The sequence below is a fragment of the Leucopleurus acutus genome, assembly GCF_964270905.1.
Source record: "Leucopleurus acutus genome assembly, chromosome: 10".
NCBI classification, from domain to species: Eukaryota; Metazoa; Chordata; class Mammalia; order Artiodactyla; family Delphinidae; genus Leucopleurus; species Leucopleurus acutus.
The window spans coordinates 32199278-32216534 of NC_139153.1; the positions used below are offsets into that span (position 1 = coordinate 32199278).

The 17257-nt window shown below is 38.3% G+C and overlaps 2 protein-coding genes across 3 annotated transcripts in view; one reads left to right on the forward strand and one right to left on the reverse strand.

Moving 5' to 3' along the window:
- Positions 1–17257, forward strand: part of ARF4 (ARF GTPase 4) — a 1077785-nt gene that overhangs the window by 13922 nt on the left and 1046606 nt on the right. Inside the window, exons 4-6 of one of the 2 annotated variants that reach the window (XR_014326549.1) lie at positions 1219–1290; positions 2814–2939; positions 4766–6955. Coding sequence is in view for 1 of the 2 variants with exons in the window: in XM_082849016.1 (XP_082705142.1) it covers positions 1219–1290; positions 2814–2939; positions 4766–4852 (285 nt within the window). In the remaining variant the exon portion in view is untranslated. Of the gene's footprint in view, positions 1–1218; positions 1291–2813; positions 2940–4765; positions 8139–17257 lie in introns of those variants that run through there. The other variant, XM_082849016.1, reaches the window with a different exon arrangement.
- On the reverse strand, positions 9003–14813 carry PDE12 (phosphodiesterase 12). Its single transcript, XM_082848147.1, has 3 exons — positions 13414–14813; positions 12348–12426; positions 9003–11836 (listed from the first exon to the last, which is right to left on the reverse strand). Exons 1-3 carry the CDS (start codon positions 14719–14721, stop codon positions 11394–11396), a joined length of 1830 nt encoding a protein of 609 aa, XP_082704273.1. The 5' UTR covers positions 14722–14813; the 3' UTR covers positions 9003–11393.

Here is a 17257-nt window from a genome sequence, read left to right on the forward strand (position 1 = left end):
TATTTTATTTTATAGAAGAGGAGGCATGTTCAAGGATTAGGTAATTTATATAACTAATAAGCATTGAATTTGGTATCTTCCCACTATGCCATACTAGCTCTGAGAGCACCAAAATTTTTTTCAAAGGGTAGGATGTTTAAAAATTAAGATTTCCTGCAGAGATAAAGGAAATGGGTTTCAAGTTTTTTAGACCAAAAAAAATTAGGTCATTTAATGACCGTAGCCTAAAATAATTATTAAGTACCCTGGCAAGCTCAGTACTATGGTAATACTGAGGGGATTAATCTGTCAGTGGATTTAATCTGGTGACTTACACAAATCAGTAGTGGTACAACACAGTTTATGATAAAGTGACAAATGATTAAAAATACTTTAGGGGTCAGGGTTGTAGGGAAAATAATACTTTAGTGTATATACTAAAGAATATACTTTAGTGTAATAGGAATAGATTTTAACAAAGCTATAAAATTCATCTGCCCTGTCTCTCTCTAACTGAAAATTTTATACTTTCCCATTTGAAAGTTTTTGGAAGAGTCTTAATTCAATTAATTCCTTCCCAATTCCACTTCTTTTGAAGTATAAAATTCTAATATTTGAATATCTTTAAGAATGGTTACTACCTTCCTTTTTGTTAAGAATTTCTTATTCGATCAAGTCAGCCTTGAATTTTTCTTGATATATTTTGCTGAAGACTTTCTTCTCCTGATTCTAGAGCTGGCAGGCAGCATTCTAGAGCAAGACTCTCTTTTCCTGATGAACTATATAAAAGCTACTGTAGTGCACTCCTTCCGCTTCTTTTTTTAGTTTCATTTTGTGCATGCTTTTGAATAAGGTAATTCAATTAGTAAATTCATGAATCCTTAGGATCTGTGGATTGTTGTTCTTCCTTTTGTGCCCACTTTGTGGCCATTTTGTTACTTCTACTTACCTGCATTTAAATGTGCAAAGGTAGGGGAAAGGTATAGAATTTATTCTTCTTAGCATAGTTGAAAAAAGTGATCAGTTGTTAAGAGGTAGATTTTCTTTTGGAAATAACATTGATAAGTTAAAATAACAAATAGTGCTCAAATCTGTAATGCCCTGTCTTTTCCTTTTTTTTTTTTTTGTAAGGAGACTTTCTTCCTAACATGTTATTAACTCTTGATGTGGTTTTGCTGCCTGTATACTTAGGTTTCATATTTAGTGTGTGCTTTAAATTTAACTTTTAATTTATTTCAGGGTCTTATTTTTGTGGTAGATAGCAATGATCGTGAAAGAATTCAGGAAGGAGCAGAAGAGCTGCAGAAAATGGTGAGAATAGTTTTTAAATTTATCATTTCCAAGATATGTTTTTCTGGGTGATAGTGGTGGTGTTAGTGGTCGGTACATTTTAACTGTAATTTGATTACATAAATCAACTTTTTAGAGCTAGAAAGAACCTTGAAAAACTATATATTATCACAAGTTCTTAAGACTGCAAATAAAAATCTCCTGTAGAGCTTTTAAAACAACTCATGGATGAGCAGTTACTTCAGTAAGTTGGGAGGAAGGCCCAGTTTGTTTGTAGAATGCTCCATGGGTGATTTTGATGCATATCTCTGGTTGAGGATTTTTACTTTAGTCCGGTCTTTTATTTTCTAATTATAAAATCTCCAGTTTTGAAGCTTTTGTGACCTAGGAATCCTGGTTCAAATCCCTTGTTCCCAAGGTCATTGGGTTCAGTTTTCTCTATACTATACCTATAAAATATACTTCAAAATGTTACATAATAGCAACCATGGTAAAAGAATTCCACCTAAGGCATGTGGCATTTTGGTTGATGGTGGCATTTTGGCCTTGCCAAATATTGGATAAATGTTTTCATATGTTCATACTGTTAAAAATCCTGAGGGGGAAAATTGTTGAGGAACTTTGCTAGAGGAGCGTTGTCATGGTTTCAGACTTGTAGGTGTAAAATATTTACTGAAATATTCTCATTCAGTGCTCCTAAGACTGGAGTGCAGTTTGTAAAACCATTGTGCCAGTATGTGTGTAACTGGTGCTTTTTTTGTCTCAGTTAACTATTACCCCTTCTACTCTTTTTTTTATTTTGTAAACCGCTTTATTGAGATATAGTTCACATACCATAACTTCACTCATTTGAAATGTACAAGTCAGTGGTTTCTGGTATACAAAATTGTACAATCATTACCACAATTGAATTTTAGAACATTTTCATCACCTCCAAAAAGAAATCCTATAACTATTAGCATTTGTTCCCCATTCCTTCCCCCATTCTACCCTACCTGCATAAAATATGTGGTCTTTTGTTACCTTTTTAAACTTTTTGTTTCTTTTCACTTAGTATAAGTTTCCAAGTGTTGTGTCATATATCAGTATTTCATTCCCACCGGCTTCTGCTCTTGGTATAATTCTTGTATTTTACATGATACTACTAATGCCCTAATCACTGTATTGTTTTCCCACTGTCGTTTGATCCAACTGGCTGGAAAGGATAAAAGTCCAAAAAGAATCATCGTCTAAGTATGTTTACTACTGAGTACCATAAGATCCTGCCATAAATGTTTATTCCCATGTGTGTTTCTGGTCCTTGCCAATCCTGACCCTCCATGGATTATCATCAAGACTGAATGAATGATTTACCTTAATGGAGTATAGGATGATTGACTTGGAAAATAGTTTTGCTTTACTTGAAGGTGTATGATTATTGATTTGATGTTTGATAATGTATTTAATGTTGAATAAATGATGTACATACATAGGAAGCCTGTTTTACTTAGTTTGTTACAATAATTGGATTCCAGTTTGGTAGTTGTTAATGTCTTTATTATCAGCTTCAGGAAGATGAGCTGCGAGATGCTGTGTTGCTGCTTTTTGCAAACAAACAGGATTTGCCGAATGCTATGGCCATTAGTGAAATGACAGATAAATTAGGTCTTCAGTCTCTTCGTAACAGAACAGTAAGTTTTTGGAGTTTCATATTAATCTCCTGACTGTTAGATTATTAGCATAATTGTTTAAGCTGATATTTAGTTTAAACATTTATTAGTTAATTGTCCCCTTTGAAATAGATGATGAGCACATCATTTAAAAAACTACAGGAGGGCTTCCCTGGTGGCGCAGTGGTTTAGAGTCCGCCTGCCGATGCAGGGGACACGGGTTCGATCCCTGGTTGGGGAACTAAGATCCCGCATGCCTGGCAGCACAGCCAAAAGCAAAAAACAGAAAACACTACAGTAAGAGACTCTTGCTTATATAAAAATGAGCCCTTTCAGGCTTTATTTCAAACCTTTGTAAATGTTGTATTCAACTTTAAAGTACGTTGATATCTTCTCCATTCTTAAACTTTTTAATATATATCCTTTAAGGATCCAAAGGTCTTAAATATCTTTATTTCGTTTGACTTTTGTTAACATTTTTTATTTTTTATTTTTTTGTGGTACGCGGGCCCCTCACTGTTGTGGCCTCTCCCGTTGCGGAGCACAGGCTCCGGACGCGCAGGCTCAGTGGCCATGGCTCACGGTCCCAGCCACTCCGCGGCACGTGGGATCTTCCCGGACCGGGGCACGAACCCATGTCCCCTGCATCGGCGGGTGGACTCTCAACCACTGCACCACCAGGGAAGCCATAGCAGCCATATTTTAGATAATATTTTGTACTGTGTGTGTGGTAGCACTAAGAGCTTGTGGAGGGACCTGTAATTATGATGTTAAACAAGTTTTGAGTTTAAAATTATAAAATATATCTACTTGCTCTCCAATAGCTTTACCATTTGAGATCAGTGGTTTAAATATTGGCGAAATACAATATATTGTTTTATTTATAAAGATGATATCACAAACTATTATTACGGTTTGTGCCTTACAGTAGTTTTTCATTAACTTGTCAGCAAGGTGAAATTGTGGTGTGGCAATAACTGTATACACTGTTTAAGATGTCCCAGCCCAATTTAAATAAGACAGACTGTAAATGATGCAATTTTCCATGCTGTGAGGATATGAATTCATGCCTTTTTCCCAGCCTTCTAGGTTATTGGGGTCCTTGGTATTAAAGTAATAATTGGCAGTATATGGTAGACTTGAAGTGACTTTGCAACATTAAAGCAAGGTCTTTATTTTAAGGCAAAATAAAACTGGTCAGTAAAGAAAATTAATAAACCATCCCTAAAAGGTAATTAAATTGCTTTCTAGGTCTTTTTCTTGGTATTTGAAACTTTTCATGGCATTTCATACAGTTACTGAAGATAATATTCATAAACATTTTAAAGATTGGAACTTGGGGGGGGTACATGAGACTAAAGATAGTGAAACTCCCGAAAAAGCTTGCCTCTAAAATATCAATAATCCCTACTCTTTCAAAATTTTGCCTCTTCTACTCTGAACTTAGTTTTGTGGGAAACAAGAGCATCATAAGGACCAGGTGGGTAGTTTATTATTTACTAATCTTCCCATGAATTTTCTTTTCAGATTAAGTAGTAGTTGGTTAAATGTAATGAATGGGTAGTAGTAGCTTTAGATATGAGAGGAGTTTTGTGAGAAGCAAGAGGTGGGAGAACAGTTCTAATCTATACAGTTACTGAGATCATTAAATACAAAATTAATCATTTGTGAAATATACTTTTAACACATTTACAACTTTAGTTCCTATGGCTTTATGTATTTTTCCTTTTTCTCTATACATTTATGGCACCTGCTCACTAATACTCCTGGAAAATAATTTTCTGAGTAAGGAATTTTAAACACTGGTTATATTAATCAAGTGTTTTCTCATTGTCCTTTCTTTACAGTGGTATGTTCAAGCCACTTGTGCTACACAAGGAACCGGTCTGTATGAGGGACTTGACTGGCTGTCAAATGAGCTTTCAAAACGTTAAATGAAACTGGATATCTAACCAAGGACATGTTTGATAGAATTGGTCTAGGCTTGTTACAACAAAATTAGTTTGCATCTTGGTTTTTAAACAATATGTGGGACTGGTTTGGGCAGAATATTACAGCGTTTAAACTTATTTTGTTGCCAATTATTGTTTACCAAGTATAATGTTGCCATTTAGCAATATGCTTGGTTTTAAAGAGATTCTCTTAACTTGGGGAAAAAAACTGTCCTCTTTTAATTTTACTTCCCTTAAGCCTAAATGCCTGGACATAGCTAATGTGACACCTTTAAATAAATCCATTTTGAATGTTTTTTTGAGCCCACAACAAATAATGTTTTAAAGTTATCCCCTTGCTACTTTACTGATACGTTTATCATTCCTGGGACAGTCTGCTGATTTAAAAAATGTAGCATTCCATTTGTATTTATTTTTCTCCCTTGCCAAAAAAGATTTTTTAATACTGCTTGTACCAGCCAGGGAAATGCTCCAAAACACTATTCAGATCTTTTGCACTGAGGAACTTATATTTCCCTCCCATTATTAACTCCTGGCTTCCATCAGCCAAGCTTACCTTGGTGTGGTTTGGATTTGATAGCTAATTAGTTCTGTGCTAGTTGCAAAGAGTTCATATTGAGATGATTTTTAATACTCAGCAGATTGTCTTCCTTTATATTGTATCTTTTTTATGTTGCATGTTGCTTTTGGTATCAGCCTGACTCTTGGCCCAGTATATGATAGTTCTGCTGATGTTTTATTGTTTGTTGGTGAACATGTCTTCATTAAGAGTTTTGGAAAACTCATCAGACTCAATAAGTTTTCTTCATAACCCATTTGGAATTATTCCTAATAAAATGATAAAACATGTAATGGTGTTTGTTTTTCTTGAGTCTTGAAGATGTTTGAAATAGATTTTTCTTAGTTGATTTGCATATATTACATACTGTGAACAATAATAAAGATCCCAGTGAGTTTATTTATTGTTTGAATTGGAAATAAAATGTGGGTTGCTATTGTGTGTAACAGAGTGAGGAGCAATTTCAAGAATTTAGTCGTCTTTGATAAAATACCATTTTGATGCTGTACATTTCTAAAGTCAGATCAAGAGTAAAAAGCTGTAATAAAATGAACTGCTCCCAAAGTATGTATGCATGTGTTTGTTTCACAGCTAACATTCGTTTAAAAAAAAAATTCAAGTGTTTTTTGTATCTCGTAATACATAGACGGTTAGTGATGCTGCTCTCCTGTGTAGGAGAACAAAGTTCACAAACACTTTTCTTTCTTAGCTTCACAAATTTCAGAACTTCTGCAGAAAGTGACTAAATCTTTGTCATAGGGTAGTACCTCATGAATTACGTCTGTTAATTTCTTAAGAACTCAACTTGGTAACCTTATGAGTAACTTAGTTTTTGTCTGTAATCTAACGTTTTATGTATTTCATAAACCTTGCATTTTTATGATTATTAATGGCTTAGATTTAGATAAATTTATGGATTGGAATCTTGGTTTCAAAGCCAATACATGCTTGTAAAATAATGTGTATATTTGAATTGTAAAAAAAACAAAACAAAAAAACTACTGGACAAAGCAAAAGGAATTTAGAATTAAGTAGTTGGTGATTGTGAAACAGGTTACTGGGAGAAAGTGTATGCTAAACTTGTGTTATTTCATGTAAGTGCATCTTCTCTAGCCCACTGGATGAATTCTTCCTTCTTCCCTCCAAATAAGAAAGGTCTCATTTCTTGGATAAAACTAAGATAAGGGTATATAGTATGTGTGGTTTTTATGGGATTCAACTAGGGGATACAAAACTTCAGAGGTTCAATGATAGGATCATAGTTAAATTACCATTGTTGTATTAATTTTTAAAAGACTAAACCAAGTAAGTCAAAGATGCTTTCATGAACTCTGAAGATAGAATAAAGAGAATCCATATAATCTTACTTTCAAGATATGGCAGCTCTTACTACCATTGTTGGAAATGACTGCATTAGGAATCTAAAATTGCCTAATTTTTGCTAAATGGGTTAAATAAAGATTTGCAAGATTGCTTGTTCTTTTTTATGTTTTAAAGAAAACATTAACTTGGTGATTTGGCATGTTGTTTTTTTGTTTGTTTGTTTTTTGTGGTACGCGGGCCTCTCACTGTTGTGGCCTCTCCTGTTGTGGAGCACAGGCTCCGGGTGTGCAGGCTCAGCGGCCATGGCTCACGGGCCCAGCCGCTCCACGGCCTGTGGGATCTTCCCGGACCGGGGCACGAACTCGTGTCCCCTGCATCGGCAGGCGGACTCTCAACCACTGCGCCACCAGGGAAGCCCGATTTGGCATGTTTTTACCCCAAGGAGTTATTCTTTTTCTTCAGTCCTGGTGGTAGTTCTTTGTTTTTGTTTTTAAATTAAATTGAGAAGTTCCATTTTTTTCCAAGTAGAAGTGAGTAAATGCTTTGGGGAAAAGTGTAAATTGAGAGATAATCCCTAGAATGCCTTTCACTGTGTTTTAACATTCTTTGAAAACAATGCAAACTTATAAAATCACTATCACTGTCCTAATTTATTGACATGATCAGTACTCTTTTATGAAATACTTGACATTATATTCATTGCTTACTGTTTACACAAATGTTAAATGTAGTGTTGATCAATCAAAAAGAGGTCTCTGTGACCCTCCTGTATTATACAGAACAGTTGATTATACCCACAGATTAAAAAATACTCTGTCAAATAATTGTTAAGTATGTTAACAGAGAAGCTGAAGAGGGATTGTGGTTCCCTTAAAGGCTGACTAGCAGCATCAGAGTTGAGGATAGAACCATTTTCTGTTTTCTGTCCCTCTGTTAATAGGCTTTTTTGTTGTTGTTGTCCATAATATTCCCCATTGTCTTTTTTCTCAAATCATTCAGTTGCTTTTCTGTGGTGGTATTTTGTTACATGTTTGCTTCCATGGATTCCCCCCTTTACCTTATATATTCTTCAATGAAAATAAAACGTAAGTGAAATGTTTATCTTAATCTTCCAGAGTATCAGTGTCTCATTTACTGAGACTTCATTTTCATTAGTGTATACACAGAATTATCTCATATGTAGTAATAATTATTTCCAGATATTTACTGGGATCAAACTGCATGTTTTTTTTTTTTTTTGGCCACACTGCACAGCATGTTGGATCTTAGCTCCCCAACCAGGGATCAAACCCAAGCCCCCTACATTGGAAGGGTGGAGTGTTAACCACCGGACCACCAGGGAAGTCCCCAAACTGACTTTTAAAGTCCATGCGATGTGTAGTGATGTCCTCACTTTCATTTCTGATAATGGTAATCTGTATCCTCAGTCTGGCTAGAGGCTTATCAATTTTATTCATCTTTTCAAAGAACCAGCTTTTGGTTTAGTTGGTGTTCTCTATTGATTTCTTGTTTTTAATGTCATTGATTTCTGTTTTGTTTTTTTTTTTCTTGGCTGCACTGCGTGTCATTCAGGATCTTAGTTCCCTGACCAGGGATTGAACCTGCCCCCTGCAGTGGAAGCGCGGAGTCCTAACCACTGGACTGCCAGGGAATTCCCACATTTAAATGTTTTTGAATTATGTTTGGAAAACTGGTTGGCTATTAGGAAAGATTTTCCCTCTTGAGTTGCCATGTGGGTCTTATGATAAACCAGTAGTGCAAACTTTTATCTTTCATTATATATGGGTTTTGGTTTTGTCTCAGACTAGTTTGTAGGGAATTTCTGCCTGTATTTCATAGCTGGAGAATGTGAGATCTAAAGGTGTCAATTTCCACCAGGGAGATTTTCCCACAGTAGTGTTCTTTGGACTTATCCCCCTTATATTATGTTGCTCAGAGATCTACCTTTGGACTGAAACCACCACATTTTGATGACTCAAAAACGTCACCAACCAGTAAAATTCTTGAAAATTTGAAACAACTGATTTTAGTTTCTAGAATTTTAAAGAACATCACATAGCCAGAAATGATTTGTTCACTAATGAATTATGAACTACCAGTGTGTATGTCTGTAGTGGCAACTGTATAAGAATTCATTTAGGGCTTCCCTGGTGGCACAGTGGTTGAGAGTCTGCCTGCCGATGCAGGGGATGCGGGTTCGTGCCCCGGTCCGGGAAGATCCCACATGCCACGGAGCGGCTGGGCCCGTGAGCCATGGCCGCTGAGCCTGCGTGTCCAGAGCCTGTGCTCCGCAACGGGAGAGGCCACAGCAGTGAGAGGCTCGCATACCGCAAAAAAAAATAATAAAAAAATAAAATTTAAAAAAAAAAGCATTTCACAGGATAATATGTTCTGTAATAGTAGTTTGTCATTGATAACAAAATTTTCAGGATGTTAATTCCTATAGCAAGAACTTGTAACATCGTAAAATGTGGTTCACCGGAGTTACTACTTTCCATATTTTATAATTAAATGTACTAAAAAAATCTAAATGTAATAGAAAAATTCAATCACAGAGATGGCTTTAAACACTTAAACATTTCTGAATAACACTTTATTCTAGCTCATATACAAGGACATTTTGGTATGCTATTTATACAGTTTTCTTAGTGTTCCCTACATTTGGACTAACCATACTAACATATCTATATGCTAGAGATTTGACCAAAGTATATGCACTTCAAAATAATATTCTATATTCTAATATTCTGAAATGCCTGTGTACAATCTGATCATTGTTTAGTCAGCAAATATCAAATTTAAAGTGTCAGGATGTGGAATGTTTGATAAGTGTTTAGAATTTTTCTGACCAGAGTTCCATCTAGCTAGCTGTAGTGTTAATACAGGACCTGTATGTTTTTCTCATGGGCATGAGGATGTCATGTTACACTTTTTTCTTTTATGTTTGTCAACTTTTTTGCTTAAACTTTTTCTCTCAACTTACTGTAGTAAGTCCTGTCAACATGTTTGTTTGAAAGCAAACCAAAACCAAATATTAAAACGGAAAAAAAAATTTCAAAAGAATCAGATTCTGGCTTCAATATATTATTTCTATATTTGTAAACTGATGTTAAAAAATGCTTTCAAGATGCTTTTTGGGAAGGCACAATTTGGTAGCATCAATTTTTCACTTACAGCCTTTTCTAAACAAGATCCCAGGAAACTGCCACCCTAATTTTTCCGGCACGTACTTTTAAGCACTTCAAGGTTCAATCTGAAGTGCAAGTAAAACCCTCTCATTCTCAAAATTACTAAGAGTAAACAATACATTGGATAGTGAGCAGAATATGAAAATACAGGTTACTTTGTCAAAAGATGAAAGTTCTTATGGTATCGGGTTAGAGACTAAACGTGGAACAAAGGCCTGCATGACTGGAAAATCAGAGCTCTTGAAGTGAGCTCTAGCTATCTAAGCTTAGAAGTTAAATGCAGAAAATCGAGAACATTTTGGTTCTTTTGAACAAGAGCGCAACAGCTAAAACATTAAAAATAAGGTATGGTGATAATTGAGTTAGAAAAGCTCAGTTACTACTCTAGGCTAGACTCTAATCAGTAAAACTATACTTTGTAATTTTCAAGAGTTTGGCTTCATATTTAAAATTTTTTTTACAGTATGTAATTACATATACAGTGTTCTGTAACTCAAACTATAATGCTCAAGTCTGTAAGAAGTTTATTCGAGAGATGCTCAAAAGCCCCACTACTACTCTCCCTTTCTCCTATTTAGAAAAAAAACAATTTTGAAAATACTTGTAGCACAGAAATGCTCCATGGTTCATCCACAACTGCAAGCCCGTATCAATAGGCAGTTTCTCATATCTAATGTATTGTGTTATAGTCTAATATATGTCAAATACCCTGTTGATTTATGAACATTTTCCATGGGCAAAGGCGTTAAAGACAACAGGATCAAGTTGACGATGTTATTGTTCACTTTAAATAGTAAATTGTGCTTGCATACTGAAAGTTAAAATGAGCTGCAAGTAAGAATGGGAATATAAATATGTCCATTTGTACCATACACTAAAAATTAAAATCCTAAGAGAATGAAGATGCCTTATGATAACTGAAAAATGAAAGATGAGAAGCAATAGGAATTGGTAATGGTATATTTTAATTTTTTGTTAAAGCTCTGAAGTTGTATTAAATTGCTAACCAAATTGAGGTAGAGGTAGACCCTAATGTTATTCCTTCCATGTGTCAGAATAAGCCTCTCACTTTAACTTGTATGCGCTTTCCCCCTAATTATATATACATGATTTAATTTGAAATGTGTTATGATAGAAAAATTACAGGATCATTCAAGTGGTTATTTTTTTTACAAAATTCTTAATTACTAGTAAAAAAAAGTATAAAAAGTACCCAGTGTTCTTCTTGCTAGTCATAAATATATTTGTTTTCCTCCAAGTGTAGAAAAAAAAGGGTAGAGAAACTATGTTATGCAACCATTATGATAGTCATGTAATGAAGACACTAGAACATAACTCGCATGGTAAGAATATTTTACCTTAGTGCCTAGTTTTCCTCTTTGAAGGTTACACATAGCTTTGATTCATATTAAATTTCCTACTAAAGCAGATTTAAATTCCATCAGACACAAATCTATTTCCATTTTAAATCACATACAAGTGCTAAGTGATCAGAGGGATGGGAAACACTAGGTAAGGCCTGGTGGGTGGTAACTTCTTCATGAGTAGGTAATGGAATCACCTGTTCAACCTCTAAAGCATTTAAGTCAATGAAAATGTAATCCAGACATCCATGAAAGCCACCAACGTAATTTGTGTAAGCAGGTTCACCACAAGCACTTTTCAGTTTGAAGAAATGGGTAAGAGACATGTTGCATCGTTCCTCTTCCCCATTGGAAGTCCAGTCTTCATGATCCTCTGGAATATTGCCACTGATGACAAAGTGATACATTCCTGTTGATGGGGTACTATTAAAGTCCCCACAAAATATAACTGGTATGCTGGGATACAGATCACAAGAGACGTGTCTAATGTGAGCCAAGGCTACTGCCATTTGAATGAGACGAATGTACCCACCTATGAATATAAAAAACATTAATGTTAAGTACTTTCTAAAGTTGCCTTTAAGTTAAAAAAAACAAAAAACAAACCACAGTATCTGGGTGACATTCGAGATATGTATTTGTATGTGTGGGGAGGAAGTGGATGAAGGTGGTCAAAAGGTAAAACTTCCAGTTATAAGATTAATGGTATTGGGGATGTAATATACAACACAATGGCTATAGTTAACACTGCTGGGTGGTATATTTGAAAGGTGCTAAGAGAGTAAACCCCAGAAGTTCTCATCACAAGGAAAAAAACCTTTTGGGGGATATTTATATGAGGTAATAGATTTTAACTAAACTTATTGTGATAATCATTTTGCAATATGTATAAGTCATTATGCCATACACCTTGAATTGTATAGCGCTGTATGTCAACTATATCTCAATAAAACTCAAAAAAAAAAGATGTATTTGTGTAAAACAGCTTTTACCGACGTTACATTACCACGTTCAAGCCACTTGAGAAAACCAATAAAACTTACCTTTGGGGTGCCAGTAGAGATGGGTATTAGCAACACATATCTTTTGAGAAGAGTCCTTTGTAGACTGAAGAACAGAAACCTAAAATAAACAGAAAATGCCAAGTTCAGATGCTATTTCCCAATCTGAATTTTTAAAAAATCTAAACCTATATGATGAACTGACACTTTATTCCATATGCCTCCCTGCTGATGAAGTATGATTGAAATTATGAAATTTAATTTTAAGTTTTGGAATATAAATGAATGGGATTCAGCATAACATTTTAGTAACAGTCCAATACACAGAGGTAGCATGAATACATTTTAGATGACAACACTAAGGTTGGAGCCCGTGTTTTTCTGTGGGTAAGCGTGGGCTTTGTAGTCAGGCAGAACTCGCTTTGAATACCCACTCTACCATTTACAGCAGTGAGACCTGGAGAGGGACACTTCTTTTTCCTAAACCAGCTTCATCATGAGTAAAAAAGAGACAATATCATCCACCTCAAGGAGGACATTTAATTGTGTGGATTCAATTAAATAAGCTTACTCAGAGGTGCATGAGACACAGTAGGTGCTCAAAAAATGGCAGCTGCTCTTCTTACTATGAACAAAACCAACTACCTAAAAACTCTGGACAACAGAGTTTTAGAATAACATCTATAAAATGGGAACATTAGGATTACTATGAGCCAAAATTAAAATAACAGCTAATATTTACGGAGCACTTCGTACAACATACCAGAGACTTAAAATTTAAATTCTTTAAAATGTGTCAAAACAGTGTTTGGCAAGTAGTAAGAAAATATTAGCTATTAAATTATTGTATTTAGCTAAACACTAAATCATAAGCACTATGAAAAGTTCCTGTTTGTCTTGTTCAAGGCAACCTGTAGTGTGCCTGGCGCATTACAGGTACTCAGTAAGTATCTGCTCGATGAAGGAAGGAAGGAAGGCTAAATTACGTGCTTAAGATACAAGAGCAAACACCTTTCAGTAAAATCTGGACTGTTTCTTCTCTATAAGCACCCCCGGCCCCGGCGCCCCTTCCAGAACGAGTATGTCGAGACTGGCGGAGTTACTCTACCTGAAGTACAGAAGATCTCTGGAGCACCCTCTCCTGCGCTGATGGGTACAAGGCCAGTTTCTCCAGCAGTTCTTTGTGAAGTGGGTCAGACTGCAGGGCTTCATGGAAAACAATGTCATGCTGGCTAAGGAGGCTGAACTTGGACTTCCGGTAGAAAGTGGCCAGGCCTTCGTGCTGCTTGATTCGAAACACGCCCTCCAGCCCAAAGGCCTCCAGGGCCGGCACCAAGCTGTCTGTAAATACGTTGCGGTCAACTTCCTGCAAACAGATGAGGTCGGCGTTGTAGCCCGTGAGTTCTTTTTGGATAAGGTTCTGGCGGTAGTCGAGTTCCAGGGCGTAAGGGGCACAGTACGGGTACAGGACCGTCCGCGAAAACTCAGTCTGGGCGTATGTGTCGGCCAGGATGTTGTAGGAGACAGTGCGGATGAGAGCGTCGTCCGTCACCTTCTTGGTGTACAGATGCCGGTGGTCAAAGGTGCAGGTGCCGGGCCCGGCCTCCACTGGACACACACTTTCCAACTCCCGGCTTGGCCCGAAGCGCTGCCCATTGCCTGGGGTGCAATGAAGTTTGAGCCGTAGCCCGATGTCGGCATTGGACGGGGTGTAGACGCGCTCGTCCACACCCGTCTCAGTCCAACCAGGAGAGGGCGAAGAGGGAGACAACGATGAGGGGCCTCCGCCCTCAGGTTCTGTCGCGCCGGGTTTGGTTTCCTTGTACCAGCGGAAGAGGGAGCCGGCGGGATCCCCAAATTCGACGCCGAGCTTGGGGCACACCGGGAAGCCGGCCATGATGTAGCGCGGCAACTGCAGCTCGGTGAAGGCGGGAGGGTTGCGCTCCACCTTGTACTTGACATCGCCGATCTGCAGCACCGCACCGTCCTGCCAGGCGTCCACATTGAGCACGTCTTCAGCCACTGCCTCCTCCCGGTAGTACAGCTTCACCACGGGTTCGCAGGCTGCAGCCGGCTCGGGCCCAGGCCCCGCACAGGACACGCCGCCGCTTGCGTTTGGCCGGTTCTTCCTGCTCTTCTTGGCGGCGGCCGCCTTCGCGTGGCCTTTGAGGGCATTGGTAGCGATCCGGCTGAGGGCCCGACCCAGCGGCTCGCTCTGGTCGCGCTGCATGTTCTTGTGGCTGCCGTCGGCCAGCGCGAACGACAGACTTAGCTTAGGCTCCGAGGGCACACAGCGCACCACAGCGCGCTCCATCGCGCCTGCCACGGTCTCAGTCGCCGCCTCGGCCCGACTGTGCCGCTCCACTGCCGTACGGACCCCACGAAGCGCGGAGCGGGCGCCTGGGAGCCTCCACATGAACCTGGCGGCCCAGAGGCTGACGAGCTCTGAGCCTGGGCTACCGTTAAGCGTCAGGTAGAAACAGAAGAGCCGCAGCCGCCGGTTCCGGAACCCATTCAGTCCCTCAACTTCCGGCCGGCGAAGAGAGGGCGTACTGTGCTCCTGCCACGCACTTTCGCCAGGCCCGCTCACCAGCTCCTTTTTTCCATAGCCACTCGTGTCTCTAATCCATCACAGCTTAATTTTTATCTACAACCAGAGTCATAAGGCTGGAAAAATGAAGAAAATATAGAAGTTCCAGAGGGAAATATTAGACTCCATGGTTTTATCGAAAGTGCAGTTAGCGGGCGGAAGCGAAGGCGCGCCCAAAACGGAACTGGCTGGGGTGGTGTCACGGGTTTCGCTTCCCCGGCGGAGGCTGGCGCAGTTCCTGGTTGTTAACCCCGTGCCTTCTGGTGGTTCCTGGGGCTTCCTCGCGCGAGGGCGTAGGGAACTCCACCCGGTTTGACAGCCTGGCTTCGGGTGTGGAAAGTGTTGCTCACTTTTCCACAGCATTCCCGAGGCTGCTCACCCTCTTCCGAGGTGTGGTGGGTTCACCTCAGGCCTAGCCAGCGCCGACGCGCGGAGCAGGGCTTTTGTGGTAGTAACTACGAACGATATATAGTAGCTCCCAGTCAGTGAGCGGTGACTGTGCTAAAAACGTCTTTTACGGATGTGAGGACCAGAGAGATTAAGTTACCTGCTCAAGACCAAACAGACATTGCTGAATGAATGGCAGGAGACTGAGAATAGCCAGTAAGTAAGAGGATATGAGAAATGTAGCTTCTTTGAAAGCCAAATGAAGAAAGTATTTAAAGAAACAGATTTTGTGTTAAATATAATTAATACTCTGATTAACTGAAGAAAAAAACAACTCTTGAAGATTCAGAGAACAAATTGAGAATTCCCTTCTCTCGACAAGTGATATGTTTGTATGTATTTTCCCGTCTCCTACAACTGGAATGTTTATTTATTGGGTATCTAATAATAAGCCATACCCTTTCCCCTGGCTTACAATAAGGAAAATAAGCCTTTTCTAAAAGAAGGATGAATTTTGCAGTTATTTGAAATGTATATTCCTGTCCTCCCCTCTCCCCACGCAGCAAGTATTTGACAAGGTAACTGGATGCCTGGTGGTATGTATGTAATCTGGGGCTACAGTGTAGGATAAAAGTCATTACATTGTATCAGTTGGCTTAAGAAAATAAGTCTCAGTACTCCAGTTCATAGTATCATAGTACCCACATTAGCAAATATAAATTTTGAAATGGCACTTCTCTTCATGCATCTTTGCAGAACTCAATCTTAAATAAGCTAAAAGATAAAAGCCCTATTAGGAAATGTGGGAATTCCCTGGTGGTCCAGTGGTTACACCTCGAGGCTTTCACTGCTGAGGCCCAGAGTTCAGTCCCTGGTCTGGGAACTAAGATCCTGCAACCTGCTCCGGGAGGCTAAAAAAAAAAACAAACCCTATTAGAAAATGACTCTCCTTCAAGCAAGCTGATCTAATTTAAGTCTGTAGCACTGTAGCAGTCTTAATCCGAGTTTGAGACACATGCCTTGAAGTGTCATACTTTCTTTTAGGGTTTTTTTTTTTTGATATTTAAATTACTTCAAAGAGTAAAAACATATTTGTAGTGAAAAAAAGGTAATCTTCCCGCCTCTGACTTCTATGCATGCACAAACGTTTATGAATTTATACCCTTCCCCCCACTTTTTGCACAGATAGGAATGTAGTATACCCATGGTTCAGTACCTTCCTCTTTTCATTATCTTACATTATCTTTTGTCAGTTCTTTCAGGAGAAAGTATCTGCAAGTGTTCTGGAAGTTTCACAACTTCCCAAAGAAAGTTTAATCTGAACTCTACAGACTTAAAAATAATAAATGGTGTGTTTATTTTATGAGGCTAAACTGTAGCACAATTATGTATATAAATTATATACATTATATAATTAAAATTTGAGATTACAAGACTGAACCAATACTATGCTTTTCCTCATGCCAAAAGGAGAAGCATCTAATAGAAATCATTTTATTCATCCATTCTCAATTCATACCAAGAAACACAAGCTAACTTTCACTAATCAAAAGTTACGGTTGTTGGAGTTATTTTTATTACTTATACGTATATCTGCAGGAATTAGTGTGTGAAGACAAGTTTCTTGTAATTACCCTCACTTAGTTAATAACGTTGGCATAGATCATTAATATACTTTTATCTTTTTTAACTTAAGGTCAACATGAAACTAATTTTGAGGGATAGCACTCAGAAATTTTGAGTAATTTGTTGATATCACTTCAGGGTAATCTATTTTCTCATATATTCAAAATTTAATATATATATATTTTTGGCTGCATTGGGTCTTCATTGCATGTGGGCTTTCTCTAGTTGCGGTGAGCAGGGGCTACTCTTCGTTGCGGTGAGTGGGCTTCTCATTGTGGTGGCTTCTCTTGTCACGGAGCACAGGCTCTAGGGCACGTGGGCTTCAGTAGTTGTGGCATGTGGGCTCAGT